Genomic DNA, 16,211 nt, shown 5'->3' with positions numbered 1-16,211 from the left:
ACAATGAGATCGAATCTTTCCTGTTTGATCGAAATCAGTCAACTGTGGCAAATCACAATGGAAATGCCCATGCTTGGTGCACATACTGTCATGTGCTCGTTCGGAAACTGTGTCATGCCAAGGAAGAGACATGGAATGTGACTTCCTTACATACATACCTTTCAGCTTTTCATGAAAAAACCGCATACATTCGTGCTCATCCATGAGTAAATCGTGCTCAACATACAATATGTCATGCATAGGAAAAGGGATCACATAACGATGTTGACTAAAATACAGGAAACGATCACGAATGAAACATTCGAACAATGCGTGCATATCAATCATACGAACACATAATACTTCCTGTGAGGGTTTTTTAGACCAAGGCTCGAGAGTCAAGATCAGTTCTTCCTGAATGATCGAATCGTCCTGTGGGGGTTCTTTGGACCTCGACTTGAAAGCCAAGATCGGTTCGTCGTGATTGATCGAATCTACAACAAGGTTAGCTTTGCTAGAAAAAGCATCCACTAACACATCATCCTTGTGAACAATCACATCTTGATCATGCAAATCATCATGCTTGTCTTTATCATCCAAATCATCATGCAAATCAATATCATTCAATTCCTCATAATGCTTCATACAATCATGCAAATCCTGGGTATCATGCTTTGGAGAAGAAGAGACTGAGAGAGTCTCTTTTTCCCGACTCCTTTCAATCTTGTCCCGCATATTAGCAATGAGAGATGGAGAATGAGGAATGTCCTCTCCATGAATGACAATAGGAGAATCACTTTTGGCATTGAGAGTTAAAGTGTTAGCCTCAAAATCAATGAGAGCCTTCGTATCACAAAACCATTTAATGCCCAAAATCATATCACATCCTGAGAGAGGAGAAACAACAAATCTTCTAGTGAAGGTAGTCTGTTGAATTGCAAACAACACATCAAGGCACTCCTCCATGATGAGAGCGTCCATTCAGGGACGAAAGCCAGAGACCTCGATAGGAGATCTCGGACTAACTTCGAGACGAACTTTCTCAACAAGAGAGGAACTGATCACATCATGCATACTACCTGGGTCAAACAATATGACAAAACGGTGCCCCGACGTACGACCATAACATTTAATGAGAGAATCGTCAATAGGAGGGTCCTGAGAAACTTGGGACACACTCGTGTTATCATTCATTGCATTGACAGAGAAAGTGGGTGCTGTGGGTTCTTTAGATTCATTCGATTCAAGCTTAGGACATATTCTTTTGATATGACCCTTAATGTGACAATGAAAACAACGACCTTCCTTAGAATAAGTGCTTTGCTCTTCCGACGTGATATATCCTCCTACAATTCCTTGTGCTACCTTTTCATCTGGAGTAAGCTTAGGTTTAGCAATTGTGTTAGCCTTACCCTTAGATTCATTGGAAGAATTCTTTGATAAGAGACTGTTGGAAGATTGGTTAGAAGAGTTATTATTCTTACCGTTCTGCGAGTTCTGAGACGTCTGCGAGGTACTTGTGGAAGTATTGTTCTCCTTAGGCTTTCCCTTCTTGTGCTTCATCTCCTGTGCGAGAGCAATCACTACCGCCTTGTTGAGATCGATTGGATCGAGTACCTTGACATCGTACTTGATATACTCGTCCAATCCAAAGAGAAAAGCCTCTTTGCGCTCATCATCCAATTTCCGTAATTGAGTGTCTAGCTGCAAAACACGATTAGAAAAAGACATGACTGGCATACGATTTTGCTTGTGAGAGCGTCAATCATCCTTCAATCGTGCGAGGTACTGAGGTGGCATAAACCACGTCTTGAGCTTGTCTTAGAAATCAGCCCAATCGAAGGAAAGGGGCGTGAATCCGTCGGCTTCCTCTAGGTACGCGGCGTGCCTCTTGCAATGCGTGGTACCAATTGATGGCATCACCGGCAAGATACATAGCTGCTGTCAAAACTTTGTTATTTCCTGTCTTCTTAGTTGTCGCAAAATAAGCATTAAATTGATGCAACCAAGAATGAATAACCATAGCATCCATCTTACCATCATACTTACTAAAAATCAACTTTTCTGTGACTGGATGGTTGGAATCCGCATCGTGGCTTGCACCACTTGAGGAACTCCCACGATCTTTGGGTGGTTCGGTTTTCGAGGCTAGCGCTTGTCGAAGCAATTCTTGAGTGCGTAGCTCTCTTTGAGCTTCACGCTCGATCTCCAAAGCCATTCTTTGAGCTGTACGATCGGCCTCCAAGGCCGCGTTTCTTGCCGCCTCGTCCGCCTTTCTTTGTTGTTTCCGTTCTTTGTATGCGTTGCGCTCGCGTTCTAAAGCAAGGCGATTGTCTTCTTGTTGTGCGGCAAGTTTTGCGTTTCTTTCGTCGCGCTCACGGTCCTGAGCAAGGCGATTTGCTTCTTGTCTATCCATCATGGCCATCATCTGCTTGACCATTGCCTCCATAGGGTTTGGTGCACTTGGTGGCGTAGATGGCGAAGGGGAAGGGTTGAAGAAATCATCTCCTGGTGGGGAGAAGTCTTCGTCGCCTCTCTCATGCTCATCACCTGTATGCGAAGTATCCATTCCGCTTCGGGTGACGACCATGCACTATGATCTTGGGTTCTTAAGTTCGCGAGGAACTTGAGTTCTTGAGGGTCTTGAGGTTCTTGATTCTTGAGGTTCTTGAGGTTTTCTTTCGCTTGCAAATTGCATTGGAGAAGGATCTTCTCTTCCGAAATCTACTCTTTTCTAGCGCACCCCTTGGCGGCCTTGCGCTCACACCAAGGTTGCTTTTTCCCACCTCACGTTGATTGGCCGGCCACTAAGTGCACGGTCCGCTCTCAATGAGTGAAAAGAGACACAAGGGGAGGCTGGACAAGCCCTTCTTTCTTGGGATTCCTGTCACTCTTCAACGAAACAAGATTAGGAATCGACACGCCCAAGCGAACTGCGACCGCAACAAGCAAAAAAAATTCTTGTGGTTCTTCCCTTGAGTAGTACAGAACACTTCCAAAGCTCTGATACCAATGTAAGGTGCAGCGGAATGAATGTTGTATTTTCTCTGATCTATATTTGCTCAAGGTTCCTTTTAGTTCTTAGGGAAGGAGAGAGCCTTCCGTCTTTATGAAGAGTGCTATGATCACGAACAAAGTGAGTAGATATTGTGCGTGCAAGTGTATGAGACTGAGAGAAACAGAGAAGAGAGATACGACACCCGAGAGTTTGTAAAACCCTCCTATGAAGGCCCCACTCTCGTCGGCGAGAGTGGTCTACTTTTGATTGCATAAAGGTGTACAATGATGATGCATGGGCTGATGTAAACGGGGACTATGCAGATGACGACGATGAAGACTTTAGGGCTGAATTCGATGCTCTTCTATCTATTGTCCACAAAGGGGTAATGGCTGAGAATCTGGACCACTTCGGGGGGCTAAAAATGACTGGTTTACTGCTGTTTTATGGCTGAAAATGACTGGTTTTGTCGGGCTCGTATGATGATGAAAAATGCTGAAGTTCTTGCTCTATCTGGCTGCGTTTTTAGGACTGCTTGTACCTGCTACAAATGCTGTCATGACTGCGTTCCAATGCTGAAAACGCTAACACAAAACACTGAAGTTTGCAGTTGGGCTGGCGATCCAAAAACGCTAATCGCTGGGAGTGTTGGTCGCGAGGAAAAACACCAAGCAGTGGAGCTTGATGGCCATAGCTTGCTGGGGAAGGAAACGCCAATGGAGAGGGAGTGTAGGCGATCCCAAAACGCTAGGGCTGAAGGGGGGTGGCCTCACCAAGCGGGCTTGAAGAGGTTCTTGTTGAGAGAGGGAGGGAGCACCTGTTGCTTGGGAAGCCTGCTGTGCTCTTTGCTCATCTGCCCAATTGTGCTAACTTGGGTTTGCTTATATATTAACTTACCCAATTTGCCCTACTGAGTTCCTAACAAAAGTCACTTAATCAATAAGTGGAAAATGTTAAAAATAGGAAAAAATAGGATAAAGTCACTTGAAAAATCACCAAACTGACTCTAATGGAATCTGATGGAAATGCTTATGCTTATGCAATGTACAACCAGAGGATATGCATCTACAGTAAGTGACTCGGCATCCACGGTCTACGAATAGACTCACAAAAGTGCCAGATCACTTATAATCTTAGACTGACTGGACTAACTGAACCCTGTTATGCTGTAGCTTGTCCATGGACACATAGGGCTGGATGTGTCACGTGACAAGACTGGATTTCATTAATTTGGAAATGGCCGAAACCGATACGATAGGGACAAACTCGCGCTTCAGTTTTACATCAAGTACAATTTTTCGGCCCGATAATCGACCACGGCGTTGTTCTTATGGTACCAAGGGACTCCTAGGAGGACGTCACAACCTTCCAAGGCATTATATAAAAGTCCTCATGCCCAAAATACCCCTAACAATGCAACCAAAGTTTGCCAATGACAGGTGTAATGGCTATGTCCCGTCCGGGTGCCGCTAGAACTACCTCTGCTGGTGGTCCCATCCTATCGGGTGTCATCTCGAGCCGCGCCGCCAATTCGGGTGAAATGAAGTTAGCCTTTGCTCCTCCGTCGAAGAAAATCAAAACTTCTTGATCTTTTACTTTGCCCAAAGCTCCGCAAAGTTCTATACTTTCATCAATCAGGCTTGGGTCAGTACCATTGCAATCTGGAACCAGCCATGCTTTCATCTTGCCTTTTTTGCCACATTCCTCTCCTGCTCTCGAACTCTCTGGCATGTCTTCATTTTGTTCTTGTTGTGTCCTTTTGGGGCACTTTGCGAAGACGTATCCATGTTCCCCGCAACCAAAACACTTCCCTTCTTTGATGTAATTGGCCCTCTCTCGAAGAGTGAACCAGGGTCGTGTATACTTATCTTTCTTTTCTTGGGAACTCTTTCTCTTTCTACTTTCATTGTTAGAGGTCTCTTGGGTTCTCTCAGTCAAAATCTCATTAGTGGGGTAAGTCAAATTTCCTGAATGTATCACAAAACCCCGTTTCGCATGACCCATCAATTCTTGAATAGAATTTGACTTTTGTTCGAGGCAGTAGTCTCGAATCTCTGAGTCTGCAGCAAAACCGCTTAAACTGTTCCTTAAAAAAGACCTTAAATGAAGAGGTTGGTAGAAAAGAGTTTCAAAATCTCTCGCAATAAGCGTCCAAAGAATCTCCCTTGGTCATCCGAAGATGATTCCAAGCGGCTCGTATATCTCGTTCATACTCCCAAGTCAGCCAAGAAGAAATAAAGAGACCACTTGACTCGAGCGAGCTTCCTTAGAAGAAGAGTGGACCACCATGTTCGAGCATTTCCTTTGAAGAAAGATGTAGCCCTCCTAATCTTGGAGTGCTCTGAGTAGTGCCCTCTAGAGAAGGCTATGTCAAACTGCTTAATGAAAGCCAAAGCCCTCAAACCATCTCAGAACCCAAAAAAGCATTCAAATTTAATCGACTGTCCACCTTCTTTGCTTTCTTGCTTTTGTCTTCAAGGAAGTCATATTGGTTGGCTCTGTAAAAATGCTTCTTCTTTGCATAAAACATATGGTCGTCGGAGTCCGAACTCTCAGAGGATGACTCCTCTGTAGAACTGTCAGAAATTGGGCGAAATCTAGGTTTCTTTGCCTTTTTCTTGCCATTTCCGAAGCTTTGCTTTTTGCTTCGCTTTTTGCCTTTTGGGTCCTCCTCGCTCGAGTCAAAAGAACAAGAAGAACTGTCAAAATCAGAAGAAGAAGAAGAAGAATGGGTAATCCTTCAAATCGTACATGCTTCTTCTGCTTTCTTGCAGATGCAAAAGAAGATTGACGGCCCAAATAATCAAAATTGTTAGATCGCATTTCCTGGTAGAAGAGAAATCGGCCGTGCTCTGATACCACTGTAACAAACTTGGACAACCGAAGTCTAGATTCTACCGCGACACAGTAGAGATTCACTTTAAAACAATTCACAGAAGAAGACACGGCCCGATGTAGTTCCGTGCCCAGAGGTATTGGCCCCAACGACTAGCACCCCTTTCGGTATTTCTTTTTATATTAATCTGTGTGCAAAGTACAAGCGAGTCCCTGGGAACTCACACTCAGACTCTGCGTCCAAATGCTCTAAGTAATGAGGCCCAAAAGACCTATTTATTGTTACAAGGGTTGCCCCAAAAGCAAAGCCCCAAAATCTCAAACTCAAAAGCATTATGCCCAAAAGCTACCAATAGTCAACCAACGTAATCTACGGACGTCCATACATTGCCACGTAGCATGACCGGCACAAAAGACGGAGATCCGTACAGCCTCCCACGTGTCAGCCTGTCAACGTAATTTCCGAGGGGTTTCCGCTAGGCTGCTGCCACATCAGCATGTCGGCGCATTTCTCTGCGTGTCCGAGGGCCTACCACGTCAGCAGTTTGTGACAACTAGCCACCCCCACCCCTACTTCATTACGCATTGGGCACGCTCCAGTCTTCATCTCTCTATATTACAAATCATAAGCCATAAAGATCAATTGCAAGAGAAGAATCCAAGATTTGTTTTGAGCTGTTGTTTTTCTCAGATTCAGTGCCATACAGTGGTGGAAGTCTATAGTCACCAAGCCGCATGCTCCAAGAACTTGGCAAGCTTTCAAGAAAATTTTTGCCCGAAGTTATATGGTTTCTGACATCTTCTTTGGGAGTGCAACTTCTGGCAGAGTGGGGTATCTTGAAATGCTTGCCATGGAAACCCTCGCAGATTATAACTTGAGATTTCTCGACATCTCTCAATAGGTGTCTCTTCTCGAGCTAATAACCTTGGAGGTCCAGTGTGATTGCTATGTCTTGGGACTACCATCACCGCCAGAGGAAGGCTGTCTGTCCAAGAGCTGATGGACCATGCTGTGGTCGGCTACGACCTTATGGAAGGAATCTAACCTTCAGGATGGAAAGTCGACTTTTCAAGCTCGACTGATGTAGAGATTGCTTTTTAACTGAGTTCTATTTGAGAACTTGTTTGGTGATCTTGTTTTTTTGTTTGAAATGGATAGTCCATCGTACGATGTTCCCGGCTATTTAGGCTCTCGCATTGGTTGTTAAATCACAATGCGTCGATCCACTGAAGTCAACGACCCAGGATCTCAAGAGTTCCGATCTGGAATGAGACTCCTTATTGGATGAGATTCTTTTGGGAAGCCAACAACCCAAGAAATCAAGAGCTCCGATTTGGAATGAGAAAATTGATTGTCCCTCGAAATGACCCTCGCAAATTTTTTGAGCTAACTTAAGTTGTTTTGCAGATATGTTGTAGTCGCGGACGATTACTTTCTTTCAAGAAGGGGGGATGTCACAAACTGCTGACGTATCAAGCCACTGAAGAACGAAGCCAACCTCCAGATCTCGGCCGAGGGGTCGAAACCCTGAGTAAAGAAGCAAATGCAGCAGAAGAAGTTTTACCAACTTGCAAAGTCTTGCCGAGTGGCCTATTTTTAAAGAGGAGTTCTTGCCAACTTATGGGACCCCATTCGATGGGACCCAAGTGGCCTAAAGGGATTAAATAAACCACGACCCACACTCACATTCTATTTGCGTAGCAACTAATGACGTGGCAGACCTATACGAATTCTCGGATTTTGGGCTGATGACATGGCAACCTATACGGATTTTCGTGTTTTATGTTAACTGCCGACGTGGCAGAGCTGTACGGATTTTCGCAAAACGCGCTGGCAGATTTTGGCGATGGTACTTTTGAAACCAGTTGCTTTTGAGTTTAACTACTTTTCAAGGCCAAGGGCCTTTAAATATGTGCAGAGGGCTCATTCTCTGGCATGCTTCAGTGCGAAGGTACAAAGGGTGGAGTACCCGCATTGTACTAAGTTCAAGCAATATAAAGAAATACCGAAAGGGGCGTCAAGGTTTGGAGCCAATACTCTCTGGGTGGAACTTCGCCACTCCCTGTGTGGTCTCTCTCTTTCAATTCAGTTGTTATTGAAGAGCTAAAAGTTTGTTCAATCTGTTCTTTTCTGTTGGCACGTGGTGTCCATCTTGTGACAAGCATCATTAGCGTTTTTGCATTCAGCCGTAGCCTTGCCACACAAGCACCTTTACCGAGCTACGTAGTCACTGCCGTCGTCATCATCGCCGCAAGCACAAATTTCAATCTAGCCTCATCGTCGTCGTCGTCATTGCCGCAATATCTAGCACTTAGCCTCATAGTATCCGCACCGCAAGCATCTCGGCATCATAGAACCATTGTACCAGGTTTCTGCAATCTAAAGCAAACACCTCTCTAGCAATCGAGAGGGGGGCTTAAGACCCCATTTGGTGTCGATCTTCTCTCTCTCTCTCTCTCTCTCTCTCTCTCTCTCTCTCTCTCTCTCTCTCTCTCTCTCTCTCTCTCTCTCAGCACCTTCACTCACAATTTGCTCTCTCTTGTTTTGGTCTATTGCACAATCTCTCATAAAGTAACGGGGGGCTCTCTGTCCCCTTTAGTAAAAGGAACCTTGGGCACAAACTAAGCACTCATTCTGAGCATACACCATCATTCACTTCCGTTGCACATTACACAATCACACTGGGCCTCCAAGGTTATCAACTCGAGAAGACGCCTGTCGAGAGATGTCACAAAATTTCAAGTTGTAATCTGCTAGGATTTCCGTGGCAGGCAAAATCCGCTTGCGTCAATGCATAGGGTTTGTCCAAACAAAGTCCTCCGTCTCCTTTTTTCTCTTGCAAGTGGTCTTGGATTCTTTATGGCTTATGCCCCTTGCGACAGAGCGAGAAGACGAGAGCTCGCTCGATGCGCGATGGACTAAGGGTAGGAATGGCTAGCAAGTCCGAGGCACGGACACGAAGATTCTTTGAATAAAAAAATATGAGAGAGGTTCTTTAGGTTCTTTCTTGAGTGTCTTTTCTTCTTCTCCAAAGCTTCCATTCGATCAGCTATTTGTAAGGACCAGTGTGCTTTCAAAAAAGCACACGACTTGCGCTTTGATACCACTATAACGAGCCGAGACCACGTGCCATCAGAAAAGAGCAGACGAGACAACCTTAAACACTTTAAAATAATTGAACTAAGGGAGAGTGTACGACACACGAGACGGGGAGTGACGGAGTTACACCCCAAGAGAGCATTGGCCCCAAACCTTGGCGTCCCTTTCGGTATTACTTTATATTGCTTGAACTTAGGACAACGGCGGCGTCAATTGTCTGCACATTCACCCGAAAGAGTGCCAGAAAGTGAGCCCTTGCCACATATTTGAAGGCCCTTGGCTTGAAAAGCAGTTTACATGAAAAGCTACAAGCCTAAAAGCATATGATCCTCAACAGCTAGCGCCAGCAGGATTGTCCGTACGTTATGCCACGTCATCAACTACTAGCGCAATTCACGAAAGTCCATACAGCAAGCCACATCATCAACGCAAATCGTGGACACCCGTACAATCGCCACGTCAACATGTTTTACGCAAAGATTATGTGTGTGTGTAAGTTGGTCCTACTTGATTTTAAGTGTCTTGTGTTACCAAGGCCCCGTCGGCCGGGGTCCGATAAGTTGGTAAAGACTTCTTAAAAAATTTACCCCACTCGGCGAGGATCTGTAAGTTGGTAAGACTTCTTCTTCTGTTGTTGTTGCTTCTCTTAGGGTTTAGGCCTCTCGGCCGAGATCTGCACGTCGGCTAGTGTTAGGCTCGAAGGACCCTAACCCATCGAGTCTTCAACGGCTTGACACGTCAACAATTCGTGACAAATTAGGTGTCAATAGACGCCATTGTTGACATAAGAAATTGCCAAAAAGTTGAAAAAAGAAAGCATTTAACTGGATTCTCGGACATCAAAACCTAGAACGTATGAACATGAAAGAAGGAAAAAAAGGTAAATGCAGTAAGAGGACAAGAATTAAAAAAAGGGAAAGGGGAAAGAATTTTTGTTCACATGAAGAGTCATAAGAGAGACATTACCACTCAAGCATGTTGGTTCACTTAGAAGCATTATGACTCAAACATGTTGGTACACTTGTTTCAAAATGTAGAAGCATTATCACTCAACCATGTTGGTTGACTTGTTTCAAAATGTAGAAGCTTAAAGTCTTAACACTAGGTGTGTGCTTGAGCCACAATAGTGGTTTGGCACCTCATTCTATAAGATTTACTTTAAGACTACCTATTTAACCGTGAAGTAAGATATCAATGAGATCCTACCACATAGAGGAACATTTTAGTATATCTCCCAAAACAGTGCAAATTGAAAAATAATGATGTTCTAAAATAGTAAAAAGCCACTAACTAGCTTTAAAAGAGAGCATACATGTCTTTGAGGCCTAAACAGAGTTCAAAGTCTTTTTCCTAAAAATAGTATATGCATAATTCTTATTGTATGCGTGTCCAAGTATTTTTCAAAAAAGTTTCAAAGTGCTTTGAAAGCTTTTAAAGGGTCTACATGGGATATCAAAACTTTTCAGCAAGTTTTGCTCGATTTATCATTTTACCTAAAGATGACCCTTGAAAAATACTAATTTTATATGGAATTATTTATCTATATTTGAGCACAAATCCTTGAAAGCTTTTGGTGAGGTTCTCTATGGTTGTGGAGAATAAGAATTTACACAAAAGTTACTTAAGCCACTAAAGTGGCTTATGTTCACACAACCCTAGTGTTAAAGAAGCAAAGTCACTAAGCAAAATCATTACACGTGTTAAAAACTAATAAGGCCACCTAAGGCTTACATACCTTGTACAAAATATTTGAGTGTGAGGTCGCAAAATGCTTGGCACCTTTACAAAAGCCTCAAAACTTCCAGGGGCATAAGAGTAATCACTTGGCCCTACAAAAGAAATAATTTTTCAGTTCCATACACATATTAGGAAACTTCAATGGAAACCCTGTTAAGCTTCAGAGCATGCTAACTACTTCACTTTGAATGAATAAACATTTGTTCGCTAGTAGCATATCCATTTTCCGTTGACCAATCCCACCATAGAAAAACAACTAAATTCTTAACTCTAAATTGGTGCTTTCTTTGCTTCACAAAACACAATTCCACCGAGCTCCTTTCAAATGCCCCCCTTCATTTACTATCCCCTATCTCATCTATTTTGGTAGACCGTCTATGAGAGTGTCACCAACGTGACCAACCACATTATCCATGGACCACATGCAAATAGATAATCTCTTTACAAATAACTTGCCAAGATAAACTCCCTTGTAAACCATACTAAACCAGTACATTGATGTTTAAAGTTGTATGTGATGTATTCACTTCCACACTCAAAATGGGACATGTCATCTCATATTGAATGGTCCTACTCTACACCTTTAAATAGAAGGATTGTGATTCTTTCAAAACGGGTTTAACACTAACTACACTGATTAGACTCTCAAAGCAAGCCCTTCATGATTTTCTTTTCTCAACAGATAAGCTTACCGCAGTAATATGTTGTCAAAACTCTGGCATCCAGAGCTGAGGACCTTATCTCCTCTGACATAGTACGGATCATATCATAGTGCTCCAAACTCAATGGCTGGTACAAATGACAAAACAAAAATACAATCAAATATCAACCTTTTAAAAGGAAGTGGCCAGCTTTCTAACACTCACTGAGTACACAATTAAACCTCGATAAAACCCAGAAGTGCCACACAATTTTTCATTGAAACAATGAGGTGAAAAAGCCCTGCCAGAGCTGCGAATTCAATGGACCCAGGTATAAAAGACCCCTGTCTTCACCAGAGATATCTAATTTATGAAAAGATACCTCATCCCAGAGGTAGAAATAAGCCTTTTTCCAGTGCAGCTTTGTTCGCAGAACCTCCACCTCCTGTCTCAACATCTCCTTGGCAGCACTAGAACTACAAAACAAAACACAAAATATAGTCTTCAGCTGGTTGTGAACTTGAATGGTTGTGTGGCACAAGCAACACATTGAATGATGACCTGCTTAGATGTGAAACAAAAATCACCAATCATTGAAAAGAACATCATACCTTGACAAAGCTGGAGTATAAGCAACCGCATAAACTGGAAGCCTCGGATCTGAATAATATTCCTCAGCCTTCGGATGGTCAGCTGTAAAGTCCTCAAATTAATTCCCGGGTTGTAAATGCAATAACATAGAAAAGACCATTCACAGATCAAATTACCAGGCCATGGACATGTGTAAGTCAAAACACGCATATTGTCACCCCATCGGCAAAAGAAGGGACTGATTCTGTAGTTTAAAAGCCATCGGTAGTGCATATCTAACGCATCGTACCAAGCACTACTTCTATGCTCCAAATTGAATCGATCTTCTATCACCGTCTCTGAAATCTGTTTCTAAATTATGGAATCACAGTGTCAAAAAAAACACACACACAGAAGCCACAATATATGCAAACCGAGGATACACCAAAGACTGCTGGAAGAGACGGTGTTATGGGAAGTACAAAATCCCATACTGTCACACTAAGTTTCACACGCAATGCAGGGTACAAAGAAGTATCATCATCAATATCCATGTTTCCATTTCCAAATTGGCCATTTGGAAGCAAACAGAGCTCCTGCAGCTGCTCCAATCCTGCTCTTACAGCTTGAATTCCTCCTGTCTGGCACATCACCATGATAAAATTAATGTGTCAGTATTCTAACGTGTCACAATTTATAGTTCTGCTAGTATTTGAGACAGCATAAAAGACAAATGTTTGCTACCACTGCACTTCGACTAACCATTTCTGACAGGGACTTTCGCTCAAGAGCATTGACTTTACCCAGGAGGTCCAGAAATCCACTCCTAACATCCTCTCTATCAGCATTACTTGCATTTGACTGCGAACAGCTGACACGTAACATTCCATTTTAGGTTGAGAAGGCTTCCTTGAATTCAAATTAGTGTTGTGTTTTGAAATTGTTCTACTTAAATGAAACTGACCTCTAGAAGCTAATGCTAGAACATTACATTGCATCACCCTTCATTGCATTGATGATAATTTCTCCATTATAGATTCCAGGGGGTTGTGATGGAGGAACATAAACCGAAACCCATAAGGACATTGTCTCCCTGCATAGCAATCTCCCATTAGCACAACGTTCTCCCATTGATACACAGACTACAGTGACAGAATACGCTACCCAGGTTGTAAGGCGATTCTGCCACTCGGCAATTCCAGGGGCACCAAGGCATCAGGAACACCAAGCATTGGGACAACACGGCAAATCTTCACCGAACTCCCAATCTCCAGACTGCAAGCATTGCAATTTAGAAGAATTACACACCTCCTGTGATAAAACTACCTCAAGAAATTCTTACCATGAGACTGCCTTTGAAAACTCCCTCATTGTTACACAAGTAAACACGCGCAAAACACTAGTTTGTATGCACTCTTACACATGAGAAGCATCAGAGCAAAGTTCAGTGCAATTGACTTGAGCAAATCCAGCTATGCCACCTACAGCCCACGTCACCTTTGGCCGCAAAGCAAGCTGCACACTCTCTTTCTCATTTCTTGCCGCAAGCATGGCAATCTGGAGACGCATGAAAAAAGAAGCTTGCATCAAGGGCTGAAGCTCTTAAGGATCAGAGGAAAGTAAATGAGAAGAAGGGCAGACATGCTCCAATGGGCGAGGTTGCTCTTGATGGCCAACGGTTGCAGTGTTGGGCATGGACCAAACGTGCACCAAGCCTGAAGTCTCTTGTTGATGGGTTGGATCAACTCCTCGTATGCCAGCGTCGACCCAGCCATAGCCAGTTCCGCCTCCAGCTACACCCTCCACGGGGGGTGGAGGAAAATACTCAGAACTGTTTTGCATCTCGCCCAAATGGATCTACTCCTATTGCGAGCCGGACCGAGCAAGAAAATTTTTCGTCGATAAGGATGCTGTGCATACCTAGCTTTATGAAAGTTTGGCTTCTTGATTATTCTCCTTAGGACGTATGTACCGACTATCATTTTAAATGCAGAATTTGAAAGAATCTTTGAGTGTAGGGCCGCTTGTCACGGGGACAAGTATCACCACGAGTTGAGTGCCTTCCCTTTGGTTCCCAAACCTTGGGAATCGGGATCAATGGTTTCAATTGAAAGGCAAAATGGCGATCCGTTTGGGCCATTGATCGGTTAAATCTAAACTCGGGATCTCGAGTTTAGATTTCACAAAACTAATCTCGGGAGGTCAGTCGCGTGGACTTGTGATGGATCTAATCTCGGGACGCCCTCACTTCCCAAGCCAAGTTTTGAACCCTCACCATTAGCTTGAGGAGCACACGCCTTAACCAACATGCCCGCGTGCGCCTCGTTGAAATAGGTGTGATTTCACATCAATTTTAAGATAAACTCGAGATCTCCTCATAAAAACTAACTCGGATCCCGAGTTTAGTTTTTGTGGACCCCATCGTAAAAACTAAACTCGTGATCTCGAGTTTAGTTTTTACACGCCTACAACCGGAACACTCTTAAATTTGCACAAGGGCCCTTGATCCCATGGTTGGGACCTCGTGGTGCTTAAAGTTGAGGAAGGCGGTGCAGGTCCGTCAGAAAGAGCGATGCGAGGCGGTGGAGAAGTGCACACGATGGCAAAGCGTAGCTATTTTTTAAAAAAGCTTGCAAGAAAGGCCTTGTGCATCCTGCGAACCCGCGTTGCTGGTTTGGGGCGATGACACTTGTTTGTGAAGTTGAGCAAGGGTGGAGTTCAAATCCGCACTGAATGCTTTTATAATGAGTGTGTCAAGCTGGTAGGTGGATAGAGGAATCTCTTGGAATCTACGAAAGAAATGAATAAGCATGAAGAGTTGCCATTATGGAGGAGGTAGGGGGATCTATCCTTTTTAATGCAACATTATAAACAATCTTTCAAGATTCTCAGCTTCTCAATATCTCTGTCTCTCTCGTCTCAGAGAGGAGTTACAGTCGCTTGTGCACAGTGTTCGGAGAGATGATCAAGCTATACACATGTGGGTGAGATTGAGGGTTGAGACAAGCAGATTCTTGTACATTGCTATATGTTACTTTGTCCCTAGCACATCAATGTATGCCGCACCTAGAGGACAGTCCCCTTTCTCTGCATTAGACAAGGACATATGGGAGTTCTCCATGGATAGTGACATGGTTCTCTTAGGGGACTTTAATGCACGTACGATAAATCATCGTACATTTTTTTATGATACCTCACATGAGGTACTGAGAGAGCTAGATACAAGTGATATGAGGCTTGATAGACGCTCACATGATGAGGAGTACACTGAGTACAAGAGATATCTGATGGAGATGGGGGCCTCACATGGATTTGAAGGGGATCGGGGAGCACCACAGACAGAGAGTGAGAGAGAGAGAAGGAGACACACACGATGTGGGTGGGGAGACTCAAAAGAGTGAGCAGCCCCCTATACACTTATGCTATGTATAAGGTATACAAGTCAGTGGGCACCCAGACTCTGGGCGGCCGGGCAAGGCATAGACGCCTATACCCCAACAACCTCCCACTTAAAGGCGAATGTGCCTTTAAGCAAGGGAACCTAATCAAAAGACTACAAAAGGTGAGAGAAAATCGCTCTCAACCGATGCCTGCTGCCTGGCTATGATCGTGTGCATCCGGCTGTCCTGCTCCCGTGTAAGTCCATACACCACGAGACGTACCGCACACGTACTGCAAGTATGTACGCAATACCTGCATATCTCCCTCGTGCACTATGCCATCATCAGTCAATAGATGACTGACAACCCCAACTGCAAATGCTCCCACTGCAGCTGCGATATCTGGTCTCAAGATCAGCATCTCATACATGAGACCACCGAATGCCGATGCAATGCTAGCGGGCCCTGCTAGCTCTACGGAGCATGCATCGACATATATATCCCTGGCAATAGGCATCTCTGACTGACAAGGCGTGTCAGCCACATGCATCTCCTGACTGTCCACAAAAGACGCATCAACCTGTCATGCAACCTCATAGCAAACCAGCTGCTCTAGGTGTCTACTGGAAGACATATCCTGCACAACTATATCCCCATGCTCACTGTTGAGCATAGAAAGGAATGACTGCATAATCGCTGACATCTCAGTCTCCTCTTCAATCATCCACTGCAAACATGACCACTCAATCTGTTGTGACTTACTAGAGCTCTCATGCTCTAACTCCGTATGCATAGACTCTTGCACAACGTCCTCCTGTCGTGACTCACTAGAGCAAGACAGCTCTACCTATCTATCCTGCATAGAAGTATCTCGCACAACTGACTCTCTGCTTTGCTCAGTCACTAGCAAAGCATGCATGTCTGATTCTGTCACCTCTCTGTGTGACTGTTCAAGTCGTGCCCCAACTGTG

General features: G+C 44.0%; 1 protein-coding gene across 2 annotated transcripts in view; it reads right to left on the bottom strand.

Moving 5' to 3' along the window:
• LOC147441244 (alpha-1,6-mannosyl-glycoprotein 2-beta-N-acetylglucosaminyltransferase) overlaps positions 1 to 13,805 on the bottom strand; it is a 76,100-nt gene extending 62,295 nt beyond the window's left edge. Inside the window, exons 1-11 of one of the 2 annotated variants that reach the window (XM_086482930.1) lie at positions 13,502 to 13,805; positions 13,281 to 13,417; positions 13,025 to 13,135; positions 12,852 to 12,953; positions 12,623 to 12,731; positions 12,304 to 12,501; positions 12,058 to 12,232; positions 11,902 to 11,983; positions 11,673 to 11,766; positions 11,342 to 11,438; positions 10,648 to 10,741 (exon numbers count right to left, since the gene is read on the bottom strand). In XM_086482930.1, the coding sequence (XP_086339056.1) occupies positions 10,648 to 10,741; positions 11,342 to 11,438; positions 11,673 to 11,766; positions 11,902 to 11,983; positions 12,058 to 12,232; positions 12,304 to 12,501; positions 12,623 to 12,731; positions 12,852 to 12,953; positions 13,025 to 13,135; positions 13,281 to 13,417; positions 13,502 to 13,702 (1,400 nt within the window). In that variant the 5' untranslated portion in view covers positions 13,703 to 13,805. The remainder of the gene's footprint in view (positions 1 to 10,647; positions 10,742 to 11,341; positions 11,439 to 11,672; positions 11,767 to 11,901; positions 11,984 to 12,057; positions 12,233 to 12,303; positions 12,502 to 12,622; positions 12,732 to 12,851; positions 12,954 to 13,024; positions 13,136 to 13,280; positions 13,418 to 13,501) is intronic. The other variant, XM_086482931.1, reaches the window with a different exon arrangement.
• Positions 13,806 to 16,211: the final 2,406 nt, after the last annotated feature.

The sequence above is a fragment of the Adiantum capillus-veneris genome, chromosome 15 (genome assembly GCF_014529385.1).
Source record: "Adiantum capillus-veneris isolate H3 chromosome 15, ASM1452938v2, whole genome shotgun sequence".
NCBI classification, from domain to species: Eukaryota; Viridiplantae; Streptophyta; class Polypodiopsida; order Polypodiales; family Pteridaceae; genus Adiantum; species Adiantum capillus-veneris.
The sequence above is the reverse complement of the archived record's forward strand: the minus strand, read 5'-3'. Positions and strand labels throughout refer to the sequence as shown.